Source organism: Solea senegalensis, linkage group LG11, assembly GCF_019176455.1.
Source record: "Solea senegalensis isolate Sse05_10M linkage group LG11, IFAPA_SoseM_1, whole genome shotgun sequence".
Lineage (NCBI taxonomy): Eukaryota > Metazoa > Chordata > Actinopteri > Pleuronectiformes > Soleidae > Solea > Solea senegalensis.
In genome coordinates this window covers 7,307,789-7,334,364 of record NC_058031.1, presented here as the reverse complement: position 1 = coordinate 7,334,364, position 26,576 = coordinate 7,307,789, and the positions used below count along the sequence as shown (strand labels likewise).

The 26,576-nt window shown below is 41.1% G+C and overlaps 1 protein-coding gene across 4 annotated transcripts in view; it reads left to right on the top strand.

Annotated features, from left to right (window-relative positions):
* plekhg5b (pleckstrin homology domain containing, family G (with RhoGef domain) member 5b) overlaps positions 1-26,576 on the top strand; it is a 63,125-nt gene that overhangs the window by 17,960 nt on the left and 18,589 nt on the right. For 2 of the 4 annotated variants that reach the window (XM_044038635.1, XM_044038634.1), the window contains 7 exons: positions 972-1,048; positions 22,566-22,707; positions 23,446-23,545; positions 23,750-23,810; positions 24,109-24,200; positions 24,303-24,439; positions 25,916-26,076. In XM_044038635.1, coding sequence (XP_043894570.1) covers positions 972-1,048; positions 22,566-22,707; positions 23,446-23,545; positions 23,750-23,810; positions 24,109-24,200; positions 24,303-24,439; positions 25,916-26,076 — 770 coding nt within the window. Of the gene's footprint in view, positions 1-971; positions 1,049-11,535; positions 11,738-12,545; positions 12,590-22,565; positions 22,708-23,445; positions 23,546-23,749; positions 23,811-24,108; positions 24,201-24,302; positions 24,440-25,915; positions 26,077-26,576 lie in introns of those variants that run through there. The other 2 variants (XM_044038636.1, XM_044038637.1) reach the window with 2 other exon arrangements.

The window sequence follows — 26,576 nt, the reverse complement described above, 5'->3', positions numbered from 1 at the left end:
TACAGAGACTTAAAACCTCAGTTTACCTCAGTTTTGTCTGAGTTTAAAAAAACTTTAAATATCAGCCTCAGAGTGACCTAATTTTCCTGCAGCAGCCAGCCTCTATTACTAATGATTTAATAATAATATTTCAATAATGGCTTGGCCAAATGGGGAGAGGTGACATTACACCACACAGGTTATCTGAGCTTTCTGGGAGGGTTTACGACAAAGTCCCATCGTGCCTGGAAACTGGAGACGTTTTGCAACAAGCTCCCCACCCCCAGCCCACCTCTGGCTCGTTCTGCCCTCCCTCTCCTACTCTTACTTTCTTTCCTTCCTACACGTGTGTTCTCTGTTTTTCCCATTAGACAGACAATATTGGTGTGCTCTGGCTTTATGTTATGATATCTTTTATCATGTGTGTACATGTGTAAGATGTAAATGTAAACACTGCCTTTTATCATACCCTCAAAGTAGCATTGGCCGACGAGTCAAGTAGATTTCAGACTTTTATTTGACAACAGTGATTTGTTATTGTGGAGCGGAGTACAGTGGGCTTGCTCACTGTGAGAGCACTTTCCTTAAAAACACAGAATGGGGGGGCTTCCTCTCGTTTGCTCAATTTTCTTCCTGTCTCTTTGGTCATTACTCACTTCTCTCTGATCTCCCCCCAACAACACACTCCACCCTCTTCCCTCTGTTTACCTTTCCAACGAGAAATCTCTTAAAGCAACTTTTTTTTTTTCATTTTATGACATGGCTGCTTGGTCTCTATTACTCGTATGAGAGTGTTTTTTTGTGCTCACAGTCCTCCCTTTCATTTGTTCATCCTTATGTAAACACAGGCAGTGACTGTAGTCTTGGTGCCTACATTATGTTTTTACTGCTTTATCTAGAAAGGTGTGTTAATGGATGTGCATCTGGCTGATCGGTTTGATGTGTCAGTGATAAAGAGAGATGTCAAATTTACCTGTATGTTCTGTTTTCAGATGACAAGCCTGTCCAGGAGGAGGACTGGGTGGTGTGCCAGCACCCTGAGTGTCCCGAGCGCCGGAGGGCCTCCAAGGTAAAAACTCCTAATACCTGGAGAAAGTTCTGTGCAGGGACCGATTTCTCAGTGAGCAGGTTTCTGGTGAATGTCTTTTTTTAAGATGTAGTTTCACATTTAACAGCTGGGTATGACATTCTTATCAGTTTTCTTGACTTGCTTTTAACAAGAAATTAAATAATTCCATAGTTTTGATCTGCCAACAGATAGAATACATCTACTTACAACAGTAGTGACCATTGCTGCATGGGTCCATTTCCAGTAAATTATGAGGATTAAAGATTTATTAGGTTGGCATAGACAATGACATAATGCAGTACACAATGAGCAATATAATAAATAATATAAGGAATAATAATAAGGAATTGTTGTTGGAAATGTTCTTATTTGGTTACAATGAATTGGCATTTTTGGGAGCTACGGATTGTGATGTTTTGTTTGTTTACAATTAGGCACTGTACTTTATTATATATATTGCCCTTGGGAAGGAACTGCCCTTAAAAGTGTGCGAACAAAAGTATCCTGTTTGCAGTAAAATCTACACATTAACGTACACGAAGGACTGTAACATGATTGCCTGTAATGATTCGTACCGTAAACTATTTATTGGTAGGTTTGCAGTACGCTCACCTACCCGCTGGTTAAGTGTAGGTCATTGTGACGTCTTCCTGTCCCACTTCCTACTGACAGTCAGAGTTGGTTTCTTTTAACCATGATGACCATGATGACAAAGCTCCCCTAGCATTACCAAAGCAGTCATTTTAACCACCATGAGGTTTCTCTAACTTTAATAAGTACTTATTTCAAACCAGACTATTCTTTTTGCCAAACTCTACTCAGGTTGTTTTTGTTCCTAATCCCAAATCCTAAAGTTTGATGCTTTTGGTATTGTGATAGCAATATTGCTATAACACACCAGTTCTCAATATAAAAATCTTAAGAACTTAAGTTCAAGTGGCTTTAAAATGAAGATGCAGTCACCCCTTTAAAATGTCCCTGAAACTCCCAATCGTTCCCTTTAAGCTTTTGACCCACAGGTCATTGCAACTCTCTTGTGTTGCATTAATTAACAGTGAAGGTGAAGCATAGTGGTGACTCTACTTTTCTTCTTTGGGCTGTTAAAAGGGGCCATGAGTGTCTGGACACTAGAGTGTGAAAGTTAATTATTACTTTAAAGCCACTTGTTTCTAAAAAAAAAAAAAAAAAATGACATTGTGTCTGGTCTGTCTGGTGTGTCGGTTGGCTTCTAGATTGTTTTGGTTTGTAGGCTCAGTCCTGCCTGTAGAGCTGGGCAGTAGACGGATTGTCCCCTGCTGTCTTCTTAGTGGAAATAATATAAAGAAGACAGAGACAGGATAGTGAATTCAGACGGCACGCAAGGAGAGAGAGACAGACAGGGAGCTGTTATATATAGTTTTTTCTCCATGGCAACTAAGAATAATAAAGTGAAGGATGGAAAGAGAGCCAAAGAGCTTAACCTGAACTATCCTTTCTGCCTTTTTCTCTGGTCTGCACTTTATTGAGTCTCCCATTCCCAGTTTTCCTGAAATATACAAACGCTCTGGATTATATGGCCTATGCATGTTTTAATTTTAGTTTTAACCAGAGAAAAAACTTTTGTCATGTTTAGAAGTATTCATAGGAGTATATTAAAATATGCTGTGGCTCAAGTGATAGGTGGTGTGGGACAAAGCGGATCTAAAGCCACCTGTCTCCTTGATCAGGGTCAGCGTTGATAATGTTATGCAAGGGGATTAGGGGAATATGTGTATCCCAATGTGGATTGGGATAGATGGACGGACTAGCAGCACACACATCACTCCCTAGATGCATGAGGCTTCTTGCCTATTATCGGTAAATGGTTTGGTTTTCATTACTTTAGCAACTATTATCACACTAACAAGATTGTCCTGACTAAACCTCAGGAAGAACTTAAAGATGGATAACATGGTAGCTCCCAAAAGTGAATCCAAAACATCTTCAATGCCACCTGGTGGCTGGCTTTAGTATAGGCTAGGGGTTGGAATTGCCAAAGATACTTGCGTTGATATTTAATTCCATCCGTCTTCTAACACTTTGTCCTTCACATGAGAGTCAATTTAGAGTGTTCAATTTGCCTAATGCCCAAATCTGCATGTTTGTGGACTGTGGGAGGAACCCAAAGAAGATATTTAAGCCACCATAAGATATTATCACGATAATTAGTTGCGAAATCATATAGTATATTGCGATATACTAGCACAACAGCTCTCGTAAGAGTGAGCACTTGCCACCATCTAGTGGACTGAAACTGAAAATGTTGATTTGTAATGTCAGTTAAAAAATTAGATGCAAAAAAAATCGATATAATATCGCCACGCACAATATTAGATTTTTCACCCCACCCCCTAGTATAGGTCATAAACTCCCCTTCTTCTGAGGACCAAACCGAATCCGCTTTTATTTCATGCAATTAAAACTAGGTACAATGTTATGACTAAAAGCTCAGACTGACTTGCAGTTGGTTGAGCGTCCAAATCACATAATCGCAATATTGCAGCACCCATATTTCAGTGTGTGAACTCAAGTCGCAATTAAGTTTTTGCTTGGTCTGCAGTTGCACTTCCTCTGAGGGAAATGTTCACTTGCTCGTCGCTAGATATGTCCGTGCCACTTAATGAAAACACTTACATTTTGTATAGCACCAACTCACAAGTTACATTATCTCAAGGCAGTATACATAGTAATATATTATAGAAAGAATAGAAAAACCCAACGGTTCACACAATGAGCAAGCACAAGTCATCAGTGGAGAGAGAAAACTCTCTGACAGAACCAGACTCAAAAATGCGTGGCCCTCTCCCTCAACTGGTTGGGGTGAAAGAAAAGATGTGGGGCAGAAGACAGGTGGGGGAGATAAAGTGAAATAGGGATATAAGGTAAAGACAGAAGGAAGAGACCAACAGCTGATGTATAACAGTTGTGTCATTTACAAACATGCCAATTTGCCAAAATCCCTCTTGTAGCTGCCAAATGGGACAGAAATGTAAACTCATCCGTCTTCTTTGGCTCTTAGATTTTTAGAGTTGAAAACATGTGCATCCTGTCATACTGGCGAGGGTGCTGGGATTGAACCAAAACATTCAAGATCAACCGAGAAATCTAACCATTGTCTTGAATGATGCCTTAATAATCGACCCCCCCAACTCATCTGTAACATGAACATCTTTGTTCCACAGCTCTTACGTAAGCTTTTTTACATATTTTCAAGCATTAAATTCAGATGTCAACAGCTCATCTCAAGGACAATAGGGGTTTGTAATTAATTAATTTCACTTTGTAGTGATTTGTCTGTCTTTGAAATTATTTGACATGCTGTGCAACAAACATATGTAATGCTTTTGCCTATGTAGCCAACAAGTGCTTTTTTCTCTTGACCTGCCAATGATCCTTTTTCATCATGGGATATTCTCATATGTCCCAATTCTTTAAATGTGTGGTAATTTTAGCAATTTAGGGTTGTGAAGTAAGAACGGAAGATGCTGACTCATGCTAGTTTTGGCCCTCCTAGGCTTAAAAACAAAACTAATTTATTGTGCACTCACTGTAATCATTGTTTATTTCTCACCCAGCTCAGTCGACTGTTGCTCAGTAGATTTCAATGGGTTGACTGTGACAAGCTTCAAACAGCAGGGGGCAATGTCAGAGGCATTCTTAACCCACTGTACACAGCTCACTCTCCTGCTCACTCACTCTGCATTTGTAGGACGAGTGAATCACACATTTCTAGGGGGAATAAGAATATAAATACAGCCCTTTACTTCCACCCACTCCCACTTACCAGATTTAGGCGCATCAAAGAAGGAATTTTTATATACAAAAAGAAAAAAACATTAAACTTTTATTTCATTTTTAAAAGGCCCCCCCCCTAAATAATCTCTTTGATATCCCTGCGGCTTGGCAACAGGACACAGAGCAGACATGAGCACAGGCAGACAGAGAATCTTAGGCCGGGTCCTGCAAACCATTATAGTCCTTCCCAGGCAGGTCTGCCTTAGTTCTTCTTCTGCCAAGTAAAGCATCAGCTCCCGACACAGGCTGCTACTCTTCAATTCGCAGCATGACTTGTCTTGAACTGAATGAATTCACCTGCACTAAAATTCACTGAAAACACACCAAGGCTGTCACCCTCTGACTCTTTGCTGTCACCACATCACACAGCAGCACCCATTGTTTTCTTGAAGCCGTCGGCTGACCCCGACACTTAAGCATCCAAGAGGGCTTTCTAGTGTATTTTGTATACTTTGCTGTGGTTTTCCCTGAAGTCAGTGGGATTTAAAAATAAGCTTGCATGTGTGCAACTGGAAGAGGATGATCAATCCAGAGTTAGAGCTTGGCTGAGTTGCCAGGGATTCAATTCAGATTTCGCTGGTTAACACTCAATGCTAGTCTGAGCTTGCCCCCTGGATCTTGACTCCCTCATAGAACAGCTTATTATTCTGATAACTAACCCCCTCCTCCCGCCACCACACCCACCCTCCCTTTGCATATATCATTGTCTCTGTGACGCTCTCCCCTCCCTCTCCCAGCTTTGACAAGACAGGACCAGACAAGAAGACTTGTAAGGTGTGGGTCGCCTTGGCAACGGGCCTCTCCCAGCCCCAAACAGCTGGAGGCACAGGGATAACTTGAAGACAGTTGGGGTTTAACAGAAATAGACGGGATGAAAGTTCTAATGCAGTGGTTCTCAAACTTTTTATACCACCTGAGAAAGTATTATTGCCAACATTACAGTACAGGTCAGAGAGAGAGAGAAAGTGTGAGATAAGTTGACTCTAATTATTATTATTTAATTTATTATAATAGTATTGTTAATTGTTATTATCTACACAAAATTCCATCATAACATACCCTGGTATATATTGTAGAAGAGTTTTTCTGGATTTTCCTCCAGAGGAAGCTTGCGTACAAATGGTGGTACACGTACCGCAGTTTGAGAACCATGGTTATAGTGAAATGGTTTTGACCTTCAGCTAAGCATGTCCATCCACTAGCTTTTTTACACATTTAAAATTGTGCATCGAAAACCAAAGAAGTGCTATAAATTCTGAACTTGCCACAATATTTGTGGCTTTGTTGAATATGTTGTTGTCTTCCCAAAAATAAAACGTGACAAAATGTGATGGAAACTTACTCGGCCAATAAGTCACGGCAGACGTGAAGTGCGTGACTTATTGTCACTCTCTGCCATCAAAAAAGACGAAACCGGATTGTGTGTATGATGCAGTCACTCTCTCCTTGATCCTTCAATTATGTTTTGGTTTTGGCTTTTTAATCTCTGTGTTTCCCCCTCTCGTTCTCCTATTCAGTCACATAGTATGACTAATCCCTTGCTAATGTTATGTATTATGGAAATTATTATATTAGTCTATTAGTCAGACAAAAGCAGATGCTCATGTGATACAGAACCTCACGATTCACCTTATTACTAGCATTTGAATCATCCAACTTTAAGCTGCACTCACTCTCTGTAGTCGTCATGTGTGTTTAAGTAAACACTTATTGGGCTGGATGCCTATTTTTTTTCTGCAAGGGTCTGAAGAGTAGAAGGTGCTTTTAGGTGCCATTTCCTGACAGAGAATAGCGTTAAGCCCTGGATGTTATGCAGTTACACTAACACGCTGATTGTCGTTCATCCTTCAGCTCGCAGGCAGTCACTTCTCCTGCAAGGTGAGGGCACTTAGTCACTCTGCGTGCGTGGACTGAAGATGTATTTAAAACAGCTGTGTGCTTCCTCTTTACTTATCCGCCCCACTTTACTTTTATTTATATAGAGCCAAATCACAACATATGGGGAGATGAAGGCACTTTACAGAGTAAGGTCATGACCTGAAAATATTACAGTGAGAAACCAGACAGTTTGTAGAATGAACAAAGCTTTTATGATGATAGAGAGAGAGTAAAACGTTCCTTTTTGATAGAAGAAACCTGGAATCGGACTCATGGTGAACCGTCATGTTAGATAATCACATAACCTGCGACTCAGTCTATAGACAGTTTGTTCTTCCTGAATTGTCCCTCTTTCCTCGTTTTCTCTTGTTTGAACATGTCAAGGCATAGCAGTTGATATAATGCAGAACAGGATAATATATAATGTTCATCAGTTCTGCTTGATTGCCACCCACATAGAGACTATTTCACAGAGCCATAGCTCTTAGGTGACTCGACTAACTGCAGACTATAGTCCTTAAATTGGATGACTGGGGGAAAAAAATGTACAAGGATGTGACCTCAGCTATAACTGGGAACTTCTTGGAAAGTTTACTTTATGAAGTAATGCAAGCCCACTAATGGAAATGGTGGGCTGCAGAGCTCAGATGACTGCAGAGTCGTTTGGACAAGAGGGGAACGGAGGAAACGTTACCTAATCGCTTTTCAACATGAAGTCGGCTGTCGAGAAACTCTGGTGTTAATTTGTTATTAAAGGAAGGGTGAGATTGTATACTGATTTGCAGCATATAATTCCCCGCTTCACATTCACAGGCGAACACGTATGTGTATGTGGAGTGTTTGCTGAAATGTGAGCTGTGTATTTATTAATGCTGAACCAACTGCACATGCGTGAACACAATCAGTCACCATTGAGGAGAGAAATGTTACTTAAACACTGCACATTGTGACGTTTTATAAATATGAGATATTCATCTTTATGTGCAATTATTTAAACATTTGGAAATATACCAGAGGTTCAATCTCTGTGTTGTGAGGGATCACACCATGAATCAGGCTTAAGAACAGGAAACATCCAGTCAAGATGGAATTCATTTACATAATCATTAAAACCTGTCACTGCCTTTGTGGACCTAGGAGAAGGTAGTGTTTGTGAAAGATGGAGTTTTTCATGTGGTGGAAAAATACTGGCCATTGTCTTGGATTCATGGTGTTAATTGTGTGTTTACCTCTTATTTTTAATGTACCAGTCAGTTTGTTATGATGAACAGTGTGAGTTAAGAGTTATTAATGAGATATCTTGCATGACACAGCATGGTGTCATTCTTTTCCTGTAAGAGATGGAACATCTTCACTGACGAGATATTCACATGTTTATGTGGACTTTTTTCCTCCATTGTGTGGAAGCTATCATAGTGTGTGGATCCTAGCCACCTCAGCAGGCCGCTCCAGGCTCTTAGCTCCCTCTTGCAGACTGTCTTGCTGTACTTTTCCAGTCCTGTCATTTTAAGTCAGAACACACTCACCAATACTCATAATTGTAATAAAATGAACAGAAAAGACAAACTAGGGCAAACTTCAAAATTTGATCTTATTTCAAATGTGGGATGCAAATTTGATGTTCAGTTATTAACTGTTCAAAATTGCTGCAAAATCAGAGAGCATTTAAAGTATTACCTTACCATCCCGCAAAAGGTGTTTGTAAGTATGTCTGACATACTATATGACCGTAACTGTGCTTAAGAGTGACCTGTACAAACCAAGTGACTATGGCAAAGGCAGCTGCAGCAGCGACAGCATCTTAGAGATGCAAGCCTACATGAGGTAGACTCTTCTCCCTGGCCATAGCAAGTCGCCACTTTGGTGAATAGGCACCAAAGTGGCGTAAAGTAACTGTAACTCTGTCTAAGCTGGCTAATAAATATTTTATAATTCTAAATTTTTTCATACCGTAAGGTAGCAGCTTTTTCGGGGGATGCATACTTAGGCCTGATTCAGAATGGATGTGTCACATGTGTGTTGTGGTAGTATTGTAATTTCAGCACCCATGTTAAAAAATGAGAGCATTAAAACATGCAGTCTGTTTTTGAACTCGGGCATCTTGCCTATTTTTCACGGGTGACACACGTGGTTCCCAGAAAAAAAAACCTGTTGATAATGATGTCGACACTCTACCAGCATGATGACATAAAACGCACACCTCTCATTGCAGTTTTAGTGTCTAGGCCTAATCTGAATGCATGAAAAACGTTGTATTTGAAGTGAGCAGCCAAGTTGCATAACTACAATCTATATTTTAACAATGTAGCACTGATGACATTATTTTCTGCTAGTGGTGAGACTCTGGCTTCATCCATATTAGTTAATTTTCTTAGTTTTCAGGCATATTAGTATGGACGCATGTTACTTCTGAAACAGAGCTAAAAGGCTCATCTGGACACAGATATTTTTATTTGGAAAAATTTAAATCAGTCATGTTTGTTGTCATCATATGAGATATGAGGTTCTGTTGGTATGTCTTTTGCTGTGGGTTAATCATCCAAAAATCAGTGATAGCCAACCGATCACAATGTTTGAATGTGGAAAAAGTTGATGCCTGTCCATCATGGTTGGTGGGAAAAGAAAATCAGTCCGTCAGCCAGACATCCAGTAATAACAAACAAGCCGGAGACAGACTTACGAGTGTCCATCTATAGAATGTCTTGTCAAGGAAACACTAGCAAACACTAGTGACGCCATTTTAACCCCCGAGGAGCATCTTTGTCAGGAAACAGTATCGCGGCAGAGGAATAACAGGAAGAGGCTACCTGACTGATGCTCCAGTCGAAGTGGCCTTGCATGGGTTGACCAGTGTACCCAGGGTTCAAAGACTTAAGAGAAGGCCCCCAGTGAGAAGATGGGCTGAGAAAACAAGCCCCCTCCTCCTTTAAAAGAGAGTGTTCTCATGGCAAATCTCACTAAACGTAGTGTTTTGAGAATCACAGACTGTAGTGCTTAGTTAGACATATTTAGCTTTGAAAATTCTCCTATTCAGACTGTGCTTTATGACCGAGGGAGTGTGTAATGTTTGCTTTATAACTCCTAAGTAAAGCCAGCCACAAAACTGGAACTTTGAGCAGCGTCATGGGTGAAATATTTAGCCCTTTCTCTCATTCTACATCTTTTTCTCACCCCAACCTGCTCATCTGTGTCTTCCTGCTCACATTGCCCTTTGTTTTTCCCCTTTATTAAACTATTATGATAAAGAGGTTAGCACTTATGGTTATGGTAGGGGTAACTGCTTCACTACTGTACTTTTTCTTTTCAAATATAACTTCTCTTAGTTTGAGTGAGAGTGGGGTCCTGGTGGGACAGACATGAATTCAAGAGTTGATCTCTTTTTGACGTCACAGGACAAGGGGAGATCAAGTTTGAGCATTAAGGGGCAGCTCATACTTTCCGCGTCCCTGTTTGTGCAGATGATCTAAATTTCCCCATCCGCCCATTTTTGTGTTGGACGGCACAGACTCTATGTAGAGGAACACACTTGAGCACTCCACATTGACCGTAAACACATACTGCAACTGCTTTCTTTAGCACTTTCCAGTCCAGTTGGTGGCACACTATTTTTTCAAAGAAAGATGGTAACCATTGAAACTTGCTTGAGGTTATATGAGAATGTCTGCTAGTACCCAGATATACACAACTCTGATTGATTGAATGTTTGATTATAGTGAATTGTGGAACCTCAGGCTTGTACACAGAAGTGACTCTCCACTGACACAAAGGACATGTGAACCTGCCCCAAGACCTATCCACTACTTTACCAGGTTCACTCATCTCCCCCTTCCCTTATTCCCAACACGTGGCCCTCAGGAGTCTCAACTGCTTTTGTGAACTGGTTAATTGAGTGGGATTTAAACACAGTTCATCTTGGATTAACCCGGATGACAAAAGAACAGAGAGCTGACTGTTTGTGGTCAGCACAGCAGACTGTAATGAATCATACAAGCTCTTACACTACACACACGCACACACACACACACGCGCCCTACTCAACAGTATACTTTCCCTTACATGACATCACAATCAACTGACCAACTACTATAGCAATCATTGATTTATCTCTGATTTCAGAATAGCTGGCTTCAAGGGGTACAGGAGCAGGACTTGAGAAATGTCAAATATATAAAAATGTGGGCACTGCAGAGAGCGATTATAACGAGTATGATCAGAGGTTTCTTCGTTGACTTTTCACCAACTGGCAATCACACATACATTTTGAGTTTCTGTTGACCAAAGCACAGACTCAAATTATATATGTGCTTGTGTTTGTCTGTGTAGGGTCCGTAGAAGATTTTGTCATTAATTATTTTTTTGTTTTGATTTCAGAATCCATACTAACTAGTTAACAGGAGGTAAACACTAAGTGTCTTACCATAACTTGGTGCATTTGTGCATGTGTGCTCTATTGGAACAGATTTCAGACCCAGCTGAACTCCCTCATTGTTTGACCCTTGTAGCTACATGGTCAGATGCCATGAAGAACGTAGTGAAGCTGGACAGTTTACATGAGATCAAGAAAATCCAGCAATTGCCTCCTGAATTTGAGCGGGATCAATGTTTGTCACATGGAAAACTTTGGTAATTCCCACTAGAGAGCAGATCAGTTTCAGTGGGAGTTTACATGAGTCAGCCAGGATGTGTGTGAGTTCGTGGGGGTGAATGAGAAGATAGGCGGGGTTGATCTTTTTTTTTCTATGCGTGTGCCTTTCTTGTAGTAAACAGAGTGAGCCGCTCTCAGCCCCTGTCGTGTTCATTCCATCTCATCGTCTGTCAGATTAACTCTGTCCGGTATTTTCAACTTGAGGCTTTGGGACTGTTTTAGAAACACCAGTACACACACAGACCAGGACTCAATCTCTAACCACCTGCCGTCTACTGGACCTTGGAACTATTGATTGGTTCTGCTACTGAAATTCACAGCGGTTGCCTTTCTTGGGAAGTGGAGTTTCTATGGTAGGTAAACAATGTGCGGATCGAATTGACATGGAGTCACTTTGATGTATGAATATGGGATGTGCTGCGAGTGTGTGTTTGCATGTATGGATACATTTATTCATTCTCTAAAAGCAATGGAAGTACACTGGAACTAACAATCTGAACCAGGACAGTGAAACATGACAATGGCTAATAATAATAATGTAGTGTCTTGTCATTATGTATTGTTACAGTCCAAAACCCAAAAGATATTGAATTTAGTTAAATTATAGAATAAAAAAAATCAATAAACTGTCAAATATTTGGTACATTTTCTTGACAAATGATTAAAAATCAAAATACTTGCAGATTGTTTCTGATGTATCAGTACAGCTCAAAACAACACATTTAGAGGTAGATTAGGGACAAATCATCATTGATTAGTTTTGTTTTCTAAGAAAGATTTTTTTTTACATCCACATCTGTGTGGACCAACACTTTAAGTCTGATTTTCCTCCTGTGTCTGCATATTTCACATCTGCTTCTCATATTAACAGAGCAGTGTGCCCCTGGCACCTACTAGGGCTTGTTCCCTTCAGTTTAACTTACACGTATTTGTAAGTGGTTCACAAATATTCAATTTATTTGTTGTATTTTGAGCTATGTAATTCAACATTCGCTGGAAGTCCAATTTTAACTTTGGGAACCCAGTTCTCTTTTTTCCTCTCTCTTCCTCCTTTTTTGGTGTTGTTCACTGCCTTCCTGTCTATCTCTCCTTCTCCTGCCCCAGAGCTATGGTTAGGAAGGCTGGTTGCGTCATAGTCCAGCCAATGTTGCCTGAGACAGCAGTCAGTACACTTGACAGAGCAGAGTGGGAGAGACCAGCTGCTGGTGAGTGTTGCTTTTCCCGTGCAGTGGTGCTGATCACCCTGCCTGGATGTGTTTAGTTCTTTATGTTTAAGAGGATTGAGTGGTGTTTTTTTTCCTTCAGAGGCAACTTGAGTTTGTTGTTTTCCCTCTGTGACAGCACTGTGACAGTGGCCTGTGTTGTATGCCATATAAATATTGGACTGTGCTGCAGGGGTTGAGGTCAGTCACCTGCAGTAGAGACCTAAACAATAGTAAATAAAGACAAATTTAAATCTGCTAGAAAATTAACACTTTTCTACAAAATAATTTGCTGTTCGATTTAGGGATTGATTCAGTACTTTTCCAGTGGTAAAATTTGTTGTGAAAAATGAGGAGGTAATATTTTCTTGGGAAAACTTTGCTGCATGTTGAAACTTTTCAATGGAATGCATAGTCTATTTCACAAAAAAGAAGTCTTTCCTGTGAGCTTGGTTGTTCCGGCGTCTGTTACTTTGTGGCAAATACTCAAACCTGTAGTTTCTGTGCGCTGTCAGATCGACCTTTGGCCAGTGTCTGATTTCACCTTTGCGTTGTTTGTATGGGACTGTGTCGGATGGGATAGCAGCAGGGAAAAGGGATAATGGAGATGCCCCCTGAGGACATACATTCACTGGACAGTTATATTAACACACAGATAAATGGTACATTTATCATAAGCAGAGGAAATGAAAATGTTGCTGTCTACATGTGTGGAATACACACTGGTTTGGATCAAGGGGGCAGGGCCAGAACCTCTGTTTGAAATGATATTTTCAGTTTTCTTGTTTGAAAGTGGAAGGGCTCAGTACTGATTAAAAAAGTGAGGCAGAAAGGCAGACCAGAAAAGATTCATGATGAAATTTTAATCCACTAAAAACAACACATCACAACACAAAGCAATCATAAATATCTCATTCACCCTGGGAGGTCCAATGGGAGGGGAGGACCTGTCACCTTTCCCTGTGATCCATCTACACAACTAGTGTTTTCTAGTAAATGCAAAACATGGCTTATTCTCATAAATGTCCTTCATGTGAAATCTGGGAAAAACCACTCCTCTTCTCTCGTGTGTCAGTGTGCGGAGGAGGGTGACTTTATGAAATGCAGTGACAATTTCACAGCCTGACGTCTGTTTGTACACAAATACTATTAAACAAGTAAATGAGTCACACAAACTGACACAGATAGTGGGTGTTATATTTTATATTGCTTCTCGATGGAGTGTAAACAACTACATCTTCATAGCCTATATTTTATTGGAGTATTTCTTGTTTGTCACAACTCAGATTTCTGACCACAATTCCTCTCAGTAGTAGAAACATCTGGTTGATCATGTAGACTTATTTGAAAATTAAATTAAAGTAGTGTTATTATTTACCATCCCTCATAATTCACAGACTAATTCCAGCAGCACACTTAGTGGGGGCCGTTCACATGAAAATGAGTTCAGGAGAATCCACTAAAGTTGTTTTTATCATGGGAAAATCTCAAAACACCACCTACCACCAATACACCTACCACCAATACACTACTTTTCTGTCGTATTCCCACCTCTTTCTTGCGTTTGAATTTGCTGCCGATGTCATCATCCTCAGCTTGTATTTGGAGATTGTTTGGTCTATTTGCTTTACAGCAGTGGTCTTTTTTTATTCACCTCACCAAAACACAACAAGAAATGAAAAGAATGGTTGTAATTGTACTGAAGTTGTAACCAAAGCTGAACATGTTAACTAGCTTACAACTTACTCTACTTGTCCTTGGACACTTTTCTCTTGTGTTAGTAAAACATATTATGTATAGAGAATTAAGTATACATCCAACCAGTTTATAGGTATAGGTACCAGTTTTCTATTGTTAGTATGAAAACAATGTGATGCCAGGACAGAATATTCATTATAGATAGTCAATGTTCATGAACCTAAAACTTAAAAGTTAATGCAACTGAAATTGAACTGAATCAAATTTCTGAAACTCAGACTAACCCACCCAGGTAATGCAGTTGAGAGTCAAATTACTGCTTGTTTACATTCATTCACACTCAATCTGGCCTGGGCGCTCTTCACATGCTCCATTTGACCCAGAAAAAATAGGAAAACAATGGCACTTTCCAGAGCAGAACAGATTTTGGACTGATGAGGACAACACATTTATGCTCTGTCATAAACGTACCATAAATGTACCAAAATTAAATATTTTTAAGTTTAATGAATGGTAGAAGGAAACAGAATGGCTTTTGACATGCTAACAACTAGCTGAGAACTAAAGTTGTTGTCTCTGATGTACTAAGTCAAACGCTTAATACGGACAGGCTGAAAGCAGACATATCACCACCTAGTGTAGCGGAGGTTGACACACTTCACTCAATAAATCGATGTCCTGTTAGTGCTTGTGTGCTAGAGATACTTAACTGTATATTGAAACTCTTCATTCCTTGTAAAAACAATTTTCCTCATCATACAGTTAATATTCTGTTAGTCCTTTGTATGAACATAATTATAAACATGTTTGGGAAATGCACACACACACTTTTCTCGAAAGAGGATGAAAAGGCAAGTGCCTCTGTTTGAGTGGATCCATATGTGTGCAAGGCATCAGTGCTGCACTGTACCAGAATGAGGGAGCGTCTGTTAATAGGGAACAGACATGCAGACAGACAGGCAGTCTTGTTGCATAAGGGCTGCAGAAAAAGAGCCAGGCCCTGGCTCTCCTCCTCCTCCACCTCTTGCCCGGCCAGAGGACAGATGGCGGCAGAAGAAAGCAAATGAGCGGTAGCAGCACTCTCCCATGCCACTCCTCAACAGATGGATGTATCGTTTATTTATTGAAAAATAAATCAGACCTGGGTGAGGCCTGCCCAGGCTCCCGCTTTGATCTCTCCAGCCTTACTGGGCACTGACTCTTTTTTAGATTTCACCTCCTGGGCCACAGCTAATTGCAACTCTGCATAATGTTTAAGAAAGCAGGCTCCTCTTCAGCAAACATGGGGAGGCCCTGTGGGGTCATGTGCTCTTTTTCCCACAAGGACACTCAAACAGTCTTGCAAGAAATAGGTAGTGAAAAGTAATATGAAGCAGACCTTGACCTACATCGGTGTCTGTCTGCTAATCATAGTAATCCTTAAGACTGCCATATTTTGGATATAAGGAATTGTGAAATGTTATTTTGGAAACACTGTTAACAAAATAGCCTTGTCCTTAAATTTATAATAATTAAATGAAATTCAGATTTTTTTGGTAGGATCAGCTGGAAAATCATTAGCTTTTGATTTAAAGGTGAACAGCTTAATCCTGAGTCAGTGTCTACAGTCAAGCAATAGATCAAAAGTCAGTGCGTTAGATTATTTGACTGTGAAAACCAGACAGTGGCTTTCTTTCCTTCAGTCATAGACTATGACCCAATGATGACACGTATTTGCGTCTGACATTTGGGTTTTCTTCTTGATTTGTGTTGCAGACAGTACGAGTTGCTCTGGCCAAAGACTGTCTGAGTGTTTGACTGACTTCTCTGCAGTCATACTATTTGAACAAGACTGTGCATGATTCTGCCTCGTCTAGTGCTAACCAGTCATTTGCATGAATAGGTGTGTTGGGATGCATTTGAGTATTTTGTGTGTGTGTGTAGGCCAGGGATGGTGGTTGTGGGTGGTAGTGGTTTGAAAGAAATACAAGGTAAATCCAGCGGTTGTTGAATTGATTGTTGCTGCTCCCACGAGCCGAGTTTTCCGGCCTCTTATGAGTGATGAGGACTTGTGTTAATGCAAACATAACTTACTGCTGAGGAGAATCTCGTCCACTTGCCAAGTCAGTGAGGACTTGCATGTTGGAACAGGACCTCAAAGCAGTCTTTTCTGTGGGAGTGGAGTGATAGTAAGCATTAACATTCGTCCGCGTGATTAAACATACTCTATCTGGATGTCGCCCACAGTCTCAACAAAGGCTGAAGAACAGTGGAACCTCTCATTGTCCAGACAGATGGTTGGCCTAGACAATACGTTAGTGTCATTAACATAACCAAACATTTGCATTAGATGAGCCGCTGTGTATTGTGCAGATTCAGGTTTGCTTCGATTTCATGTTCAAGTCAATGACGTCTCTATTAGGATTGTGTGTGTGTGTGTGTTTGTGTGTGTGTGTGTGTGTGTTCCTCTTGGAACAATGACAGGGCATTAAGTTTACTCCATGGGTTTGTGCTCTACCATGACCATGAACATATGTTGTCGTAGATAAATATATGGGAGAACTCCAGCCTCAGTGTTTCAATAAAACAAGGAAATGTATTATTTTCCAGCATGTTTTTCTGTTTGATGCAGTAAAACCTCTCAAAGTGTTGTAACTTAACCTTCACCTCCTGAACCAAACACCCCACCTCTTGACACAGACATATTTACAGTCTGATTGGCCCTACATGTTATTTGTCATCTGTAATTAGTCACACCTTCTTGCCCCATCTTGTCTCTGATTTATTCACCTTTAGGTTTAGATTGTGTTTACTGGGTTCATTTTGAATCTGTTTACATCAGTTGGCAAAATAAATTGATTGATCTGTATTCTCAAATTAGAAAACATTACTGGTCTATTGTTTAGCCATTGCTGGCTGCTGGCATTGTCTTGTAGCAGATTAGATCAACTACAACTAATTAATATTGAGTAAGACTTGAGTAAAATGATGCTGTTTGCATTTGTTGGATAATGTGCTGCGGAGTAAAGACAGTCCTGCATGGTTCACATCAGCAAGTACAGGGAAATGGATGTCCACTGCTGTTTATGGAGGTTGTGCAGTCGTGTATCTGCCAAACCAACCACTTACTCCTTATCATTTTAGACTTTTCTCTTGTGGAACTAACATAAGATGTTTGAAATCACTTCCTTTAAAAAGTAAATCTCCCCTTTGTGCAGCTGGTCTGTTTTTAAGTGTGGTGCCTTGCACAATTCTGATAAACTTTCTTCCACAGACTGTGCCACGTTAATTTGGACACTTTTGTAGTAATTAATATAACATATAGCCAAGTAGATTTTGCATTTAGAGCTGTGGTGAAAAATAGTCAAACACCATTGTTATTTACAGTTTTAGCTATATACACTTGAACCTAATGTGATAAAGAGTGTGATGAAGATACTGCTGTGTCTTACTTTGACCCAGTCACCTTTTACACAAGAAGTGAAACCCTGTTGTCTCTCAGAAGATGCATTGTGAGACAAACCATAGCCTGAGGCTAACATACCCACTTTTTCACTCCCCGACCTGATGCAAGTACTCATGTGTGCATGGTGATGCATGCTATTATGTAAATCCTAGGTGTGCTTTGGCAGGACACACTGTTCAGGAGGGGCAGGCTAAGTGAGGTCAGAGAGGGGAAATCTGTCAGGTTGTAAACTGTCAGGAAGTTTTTAACCTGTGTATTTCTGGCTTGTGCAAAACCAAGAAGAACATTAGTCAGCAGTTCCTCTCACTGTTCAAATCTGATAGCACACTGGTGATGGATGTGTCTTGTATCACATTGAGTCGGCTCTGTAAATTTAGAAATTTCTTACACAATGAGTGATCAGCTACAGATTTCCCAGCTTGTGAGGATGTGGCAAGATGACAAACCTCATTTAAAATCTGCTTTTGCAGCTAAAATTGTGATCATGGTGAGAAAATTACTCCCACAAATTCCATCCTAAAAATCAGATTTAAAACAATCAGATCTTAACTTTATATAACTGCTATGGTTCAATATCTTCAGCATCAGCTTTCTGGAGTCTTTCTTGTGCTGTTTACAGGATAGATGTGATCAGACTCTCAGTGTATGATGATGGGTACAGTATGTGCTGTAAATTGCATTGGTATAGCCTTCATGTGTTGCGTGCTAGTGTTCGAGGAATTAAGTGTTAAGATAATAATCCTGCTTTACCTTGGAGGACTTCAGTCATCTTATTTCAAACAAGAACGGCTTTATTACAGCTGCGAGACTGGTGTAATGTTTGATGATACAGCCTTGGACTGGGCATGTCTTTGTTTGCAAGTAATGTAAGTAGTGTGTATGTGAGTGTGGCGTGATTAGTATTTGTGTGTGTGTGGAAGCAAGGGGTTATAAGCAGGTGCCACGTGGCTTTGGATGTGCTAAGCTGAGACGAGGGCCACTGTGGGGCCAGTGTGTGTTCTCAGCTGTGTGTGTGTGTGTGTGTGTGTGTGTGTGTGTGTGTGTGTGTGTGTGTGTGTGTGTGTGTGTGTGTGTGTGTGTGTGTGTGTGTGTGTGTACGCAAAAGCAGGCATGCATGCAGTGTTTCATCTACACTGACTCATGCTCCCCACAACCTCACCACTAATCCAGGCAGATCTGCAAGGAGGCATGTGGGGAGGACACATGCGGCACACACTCACATGACACATGTTGTCTTGCAAATTCATAAATTCATAGTGTGAGACATACATGTCTTTCCATCAGCTGTCCCACAATGTCGCCTCTTCTGCAGCCAGCTACATTTACATACGGCCTCCTCTGGTTGGGGTAAACTGATCCAGATTAAGATATCACAAAATGGCTATTAGGCTCTTCTAACTTTTATTTTTCCGTTTTGCATGTTTTTGTCCACCCACAGAACTTTTCCGTCATCCTACACTGCACTTGTTGCTCTTGTTAAGTGTCCGATATTTTCTTAACTTACAGCAGGACTGTGAACACCCCAACTTGGTAGTAAGGAGGCCTGCCCATCTGTACTATTGTCTTAATATGGCAGCTGGTTTACTCACAATTCTCTGGCCTGTCCGACTGTCTCCGCACCTCATAGAGAACATGCCACCTGTGTGTGATGGGACTTTTAACTCTGCTACGCGAAAATGTGTGTGCATGCATTGTCGTTGACTTCAGTGGGTGATGTTATTGCAGAATTCTCCGACTTGTGTGGTTCTCGCAGGAAGCTGCCTGTGCAAGCTGAGGTCAGTGAGTCAGTCACAGGGCAGACACCTAAATCCTGTGTTGAACATCATCGATTGAGAAATGTTTTCTCTTCCCACTGTGCTTATTAATGATAGTTACCACACATTTAGCACAAGAATAAACTGGATCTGACTCTGACTCTGGCTGAAAGAATGAGGAAGACCTGCCTGTAAACTTATTTCAGGTTTTTTTTTTTGGCTGATGAGATTAAGTCAGTTCTTTAGCTGGTCTGTCCGTCCATTTTTCTACCACTGTGGCCCAGAATGAAATATCCCAGCTGCTGCATAGATTTGCATGAAATTCACATCCTCATCAGGAGGAATTGCTATAACTTTCCTCTAATCTTCCTGCAGTGTTTCTCAACCTTGGGGTCTTACCCACATGGGGGTTGCAAAAGTAAAAATATTTATTACTTTCAAGCGGGTTGCTCTATATGACTGAGACAATGTCAACTTTCTTGATCTGTAGCTGCTAAATGCTCCACTCTGTTCAGAAAGTGTGTATTCCCCGCTGATGATAAGGTTACACACATATTGATTTGCCCGTTGTAGCCAATAAAAACCAAAACAAAGACCTGAAAGATGCTAAAATGCTCCACAGAACATGGACCTGCAGCCTGTGTTCATGTGGTCCACTGACAACTTACACAAATCGATTTATAGTGGAATTAAAGGATAGTTGCGTCTTACTGCCATAGTTTTGGTATTATCAGGCTTGTGCAAATGCTCTTACTTCTTGCCTTGTTCATTTTGTTGTAGTGGTGTCATCATGTTCCCAGATCCCAGCAATTATTTTAGTAAGTGCAGTGTTATCATAAGAAGACGGAATAATCGACAAAATGAAAATAAGGCCCAAGCTGTAATAAACTTGAATGATCCTTTAACCCCATTGTGTTTTGTTTTTTTTTGGTGGAGATTATGTCATGTCCACCGCTGTAAATAAGGCCATCTTATTCTGTTCAGCCTTCAAGCTCATTTGTAACTCTTCTCGCTTCAGTCTCTTTCTATTTAAAACATTTCTTTCTCTCGCTGTGGTTGGGTGTCCGCTTGCCTTGGGTGTAGTGACCCTGGGTGTATGACAGGAAGGGAGGAGTAGGTGGTGGTGGCGGTGGCAGAGAGGACAGAGCGAGAGGGAGAAATAGGAGAAGACCCTGGCTGGTGGAGCTCAGTGTAGGCTGTTAAATCTCTGCAGGATCGTCAGATGGCTTTGACAGAGCACAGGCACCAATTAGGCTGCAAGATTAGGGGGGCTTTGTTCTTCTGAAAAGCTTTTGGATGGACCTTTTTTTTCTTCCTGCCTTGGGTTTATATCTTTACTGGGACTCCTCACCCTCCCTTAACCTTATCCCTCCCTCCTCTCCTCCCCCCATCTGTCAGGCCTTGCGACCTGCTCCTTAAAATCTGTGATTATACCTGGCTAGACATTGAAAGGACTAGATTAATGAGGCACTGTGGCTTGACAGGGGCACATTGTAGAGCAAGATAGTGGGGCAACAAGTTGGATATTTACTGGGGTCCTGGGTGCCTTCTGGCATGGATGTGGAGTTGACTTCCCAAGACTCCTGCTCCGATCTGCAGAGGACAACGTTAGAGTATATAAGTGGTGGGCAGAGATGGGCCATTTGCATAAATGTGTTTTGTGTGGGCACAGCCGTCAAGATTTGTGTCCTACAACAATAGTTGCTTTTGGAAGGCCTGTATAATGTCATTTTTTCAGATGTCAACTATCTATAGTGTTTACATGAAAGCTAGACTCCTTAGCTTGCACTCCCCTGTTATGTCACCCTGAGTACATGGAAACAATGACAGGAAGTACATTAGCGGGACTTCCATTGTATCTCCCCATATGTCCCCATTTCCTGAACCGGGTGTGGGTGATGGCGAGGGGAGACACGGGGTGGAGTAAAGAGATATCAAAGATCCTGCCCCATTGGTGAGGTGAGGGGGAGAGTTAGTGTAAACATGAAGAATAGAATACATGTAAACATGTTGGTCTGGCTGAGCCTGCACTAAAGTGTTTTACACAAAATCAGACTAACACACCCAGATAATGCAGATAAAAACTAGTGCATGTATATGTTCAATCAGACCCAAACTTGGCCTAAGCACTGCATATGTTCCACGGTTCCCATTCTGGGCTTCGACCCAGAAATAAAGAACAAGCACATACATCGATGAAGAAGATAGCAGTAAGAAAAAAACATGGTGAAATCCAGATTTTTTTAGGCTGAGTAGGAGACTGAGTTTATTCTCTCCCAGCACAAATAATTGAATATATTAAAGTTCAGACTCTGAGTGGTGCTTGACGTGGTACCAACTAGCTGCCAGCTAAAGTTGTTTTGGTCTGTGACACAGAAGGTCAACAGGAAAACACCTAATACAAACAAGCTAAAATGGGAGCAGAGTGTGTCGCCACTTCATTCAATATATGGATTCCTTGCTTGTTGTACAGTGAGACAAGGGCAGTAGTCCAATTAAATGGCGCAATAGAGCTACAACTGTAGTTCAGTTTAACTGTGCATGGAAATGTAATGTGTGTATTTGTTTGTGTTTGTGCGTGTGCACACGTGCATCCCTGTCTGAGACAGTGAGAGATCCTTAATCCTGCATCCCTCTGCCACTTGGCGCCTTATCTCCAAAGCATTTGGTCTGGAAGTCTCCCAGTTGCTGAGCTGTGGTCAGTTTCATTGTCACCTCAGAATACAATTTTTGGATTATGTAAGGATAAGCCGTTTCCAGAGCAGCATGCTGGGTGAAAAACTTACTCCAAGTCAATTGGTTGTCTCTCCGCAAAGGGGGACAGATGGTGGAACGGTGGGAGTCACCAAACCACCGGAATGCCCACGGCAGCCTCTGTGGCCATTTAATTGTGGCAGAAACAATAGTGAGACAGGGAGCTGTTTATTTCAAGTGTGGGACTGTATTGCCCTTTTCACTGTGGCCCCTGTCTTTAAGCATGTTTTTGTATTCAAATAGGGGACCTTGTGTATTTGATATTTTTGTTGATCAGACTTTCTCTTGCCCCCCTCCTTCCATTCTCTGTGTTTGTTTCTGTGTCTAGGTTTGCCACCACCCAGACTGTCAAGACCTGAATAGCAAAGGCCCCCTTCATCTGTGTGAGTCATGTGACTCGCGCTGCCATTCGGAGAACACTGACAACATGCACTTTGACCGGCACCCCCGATTTGACTTACAACCTCAAGGTAGACTTTTTCCTTTTGTCTCTATTTGGTATTCCCTCCTCTGACAGTGATGTCATACCCACGGCCTCATTACAGACTTTCGCTGTGTAAATATCAGGAACAGTTTAGTTTTTATTGGTGTCTAAATAAGGCGAAACACTTTCATCTCCCATATGTTTGATGGACATTAAAAGTTTGTGATTTGTGTAGATATCCAGTTCATAATAAAATAGTTACACTGTCACTGATGCTATTTTTCAAATGATTGTTAATCTAACATTATGTCTTCTCAATTACCGTTGGTGTTTATTTTAGTCCGAGTAAATTCATTTCATTTAATTCTATTCTGTCAGCTTGACATTATTTTCATGTCTTATCACCTTGTATGTAACGCGTTCTCTGTCATTATTATCCATAACTGTAGCTGGGAAATGTTGACATCATTCTCAATCCAGTCCCTCTCCGATTGGTTGGCAGAGTGTAAAAACAATTTTGCTCAAGTTTTGAGATATCCGTCTCTTCATTATTTCTGACTCCTAAAACACGCTTTGAATAAAATGTAAATACCACAAAAAAAGTCCCTAGCTTTTCTGTTGTATCCGTGTGGAGGCCGAAAACAGGAGAAAGTCTAACTATAACCAGAGTTAAGAGAGGAAATCTGTGTGAACCAACCCTTTACCCTTTTTAAGCTTGATATTAAAAATTGTTGTAGGTATTATCTAACAGAAGGAATGACTGTTGTGTTTTCTTAACCTTTAGCCTCCATCCTGGCTCGGAACGTGTCCACACGCTCTTGTCCCCCACGCACCAGCCCTCCCCCCGACCTGGAGGAAGAGGACGAGGGGAGCAACGACCGTGGGTCAGTAACCCTCAGATTATATCATGCTTGTGTTCATGTGTTTCTGATTCCCGTCTGTAATACTCATGTCTCCCCGCTGCCATGAATTGTTTTCGTCCTGGTAGAGATTTTAATCAATTCTTTCTACATAACAAACCGATTTGCGTGTCTTGAGTTCTTTTATGTCTTTTGAAATATAATAATATGTATGTGACTGTCCTGCAGGGAACGCAAAACAGGGGGATTGAAGTTGGTGAAAAAGAAGCCACGGAGACGACACACTGATGTAAGGAAACAAATAAAAAAGATTTCCATGTTGTGTCACTCACAGTTATTTGTAAAATATTTTCATAAACAGTGAGTGATACAAACAGAGGGTTGTGTAATATGAAAGCAGCCACCGTGATCCTCTGCAGCAGTGATATTATCTCCCAGGCTGCTTCGTGTCTGAGTCGGGCTGTGCAGTGAGAAGGAGCCCCCCTGTGGCTCTACTGGGAGCTCACACATACCGCACAAGTCTGGGCTCAGCCAGCAGAGGTGCAACCCCACCTGTGTAAACTAACTGTGCCTCTGTTCCCCTGCAGGACCCCAGTAAGGAGTGCTTCAGCCTCAAGTTTGATCTCAACGTGGACATAAACACAGAAATTGTACCTGCGATGAAAAAGAAAAGGCTGAGGTGAAAAAAGACGGGAGATGTATCACAAGAGTTTGATGAGAAACATATCTATTGGCTTCTTCTTTTTGACTGTATTGTGTTTTCTCTGTTGTGTTGCTCTAGAGAGGTGCTAGGGCCAGTGTTTGAGAGGAAAGGAATTGAACTGTCCCGGGTCGACCTGTTCCTGGATCAGTCCAACACGCCTCTGTCTCTCAACTTCGAGGCTTACCGCTTTGGAGGACACTACCTCAAAGTCAAAGGTAAGAACACCTGGCACTAAAAGCTTCTCTTTCAGAGATCGGGGTGCATTCAGCAAAGGTTTTCCTGCTCTTTATATGTGTTCAGTCTTATTCACCAAAAAATGTTTTATGCAGGTAAAATAAAAGTTAATGTTTCAACTTAACACTTAATAGTTTCCTGAGAAGAGGCAGATATAATTAATTCAATTTCAGTTCCTAGTCGCACGGATTTCCTCCCAGAGTGCAGCAGCTTTCTGTTTTCCCCAGTTGTCTCCTGCATGAATATGTATTTTTACATATTTTTACAGATTAATGGCTTTCCAGTTCCAGGTCAGCTCCTGTAAAATAAACTCTAAAAAACAGAGCGATTTTCAGACATCCAACATACATACAACTCGTTTTCTGGGTACTGTTAAAAGGCAGTGTATGCAAATTCGATGCAAAGTCTGAATAACCCTCACTGTCTCTCTCTACTGAAACTGTCATTCAGTTTTACATAAGTCAAATGTATTGAGTGAAGAAGATCTCAGGTGTCAGATGATCTTTTTTTGTTATTTCTAACCCTGTTCTCATGAAGTGCTGATCCTCCCGCCTACAACAAGAGTGAGGCTTTTAGTCGTGTTCTAAGCAGTGGTGATGTGTTTTGGACATTACACCACTATTTCCCGCCGCCTTTAACAATGACTGAGCAGAGCAGATGGTGTTTCCTCTATGACTGGAGTTTCTGACGAAAGGGAGTGGACTCTGTCACTGATTTGCTCAATCTTTTTTATAAAACTTATAACTTGGAAGGGCGTCTTTTTTTGCGATTACGCAGTCGATGCATCAAAGGCCCATTCAAGCATTAAGAGAGATCTGATTCCATGACTAACTGCTATTCTTTTGAAATTGTCACCCACCCGACTGGCACCTCTCGACCACAGTCCGCATTTGCACTCGGTCTGATTACACTTTGAGGTCAAGGGCAAACAGTCCACAGCTGTTGAGTCGCATGACGTCTGAGAATCTGTTTTTATGTCGAAACACTTTGACTCATTCAAGCTTTGACACATGTCCAAACGAATACATATTTGATATTTCTCTGTATCAGTGGTTCCAATCACATTGAAGTGAAAGAAGTGACCTGACTTGTTGAAACCACAGATAACTATTCTAAACTACTCTTGTAGGTTCGAATAGTTTGCAACTTTAAATTAGTAATAGTGTTGCTACAGGTCTGTTGGATGTGTAAATAAATATGCAGCCTTTCAAGGTGTTTTTTTTTCCCTGTTTGTTCACTGCAGGTTTCAAGACAAATATAAAAAGTTCAAGGAGAAAACAACCATGACTGTAAAAGTTTGGTTTTGGTACTGATGACTCAAACAAACACTGAAAAGACAGAACTTTTCTGGAAAGTTTGACCATAATTTCTTTCCTGTAGGAAAAAGAAAATACTAGAACTTAAAGGATTCCTTGTTCCAGACAGTTTCTCAAACCCTTTTTTTCCTTTCTTTGTAGCACGACCAGGTGATGAGCTGAAGGTGGAGCAGGGTGTGAAGGACATGAGGTCACTCAGCCTGCCCAACATGAAGCCAGGTCAGAGCCCCTACATCCTCACCCCAGGCAGTGAGAAGATGGAACATGGATCCCTGGGACGCAGAGAAAGTATAGATCTGCTGGTAAGTTGATGCTTGGCTTTTTGTCATAGTTCACGTGACGCTCCCAGTATAAACCACACACTCTCTGCACAAAGACACACCCTGTGTGTGACTCTCACTGTTTTTGCCACACCAATTCCATTTTCCATAACCTCACTCTTCCTTCATTCCCATGATGCCTTGGGTTAGTGCACTATCTCATGGTAAGCCTATCATGACCTCATTGTCTGCAATTATCTTTATCTGTCCAACACAAACTAGAGAATGGTGTTGGGGTCAGATTACAAGATGGCTGTTAAGTGTGTCACTGTGTCAAATTAGGGTGATTATAGAGTCATAAACTCCTGCAATCTTATGGTCAACAGACATGTCAGACCACACTCATGGCTCCGCAGTCAATCACCACTTGTCTTGAACAAACCTGGCGTTTAGAGCGTTGTGTTTGACATTGGCAGCCTCGGGTTCAGAAAGCTAGAACATCGTTTTTGTCCTGTTCCACCTTACAGCAAACCTTTGTGAAC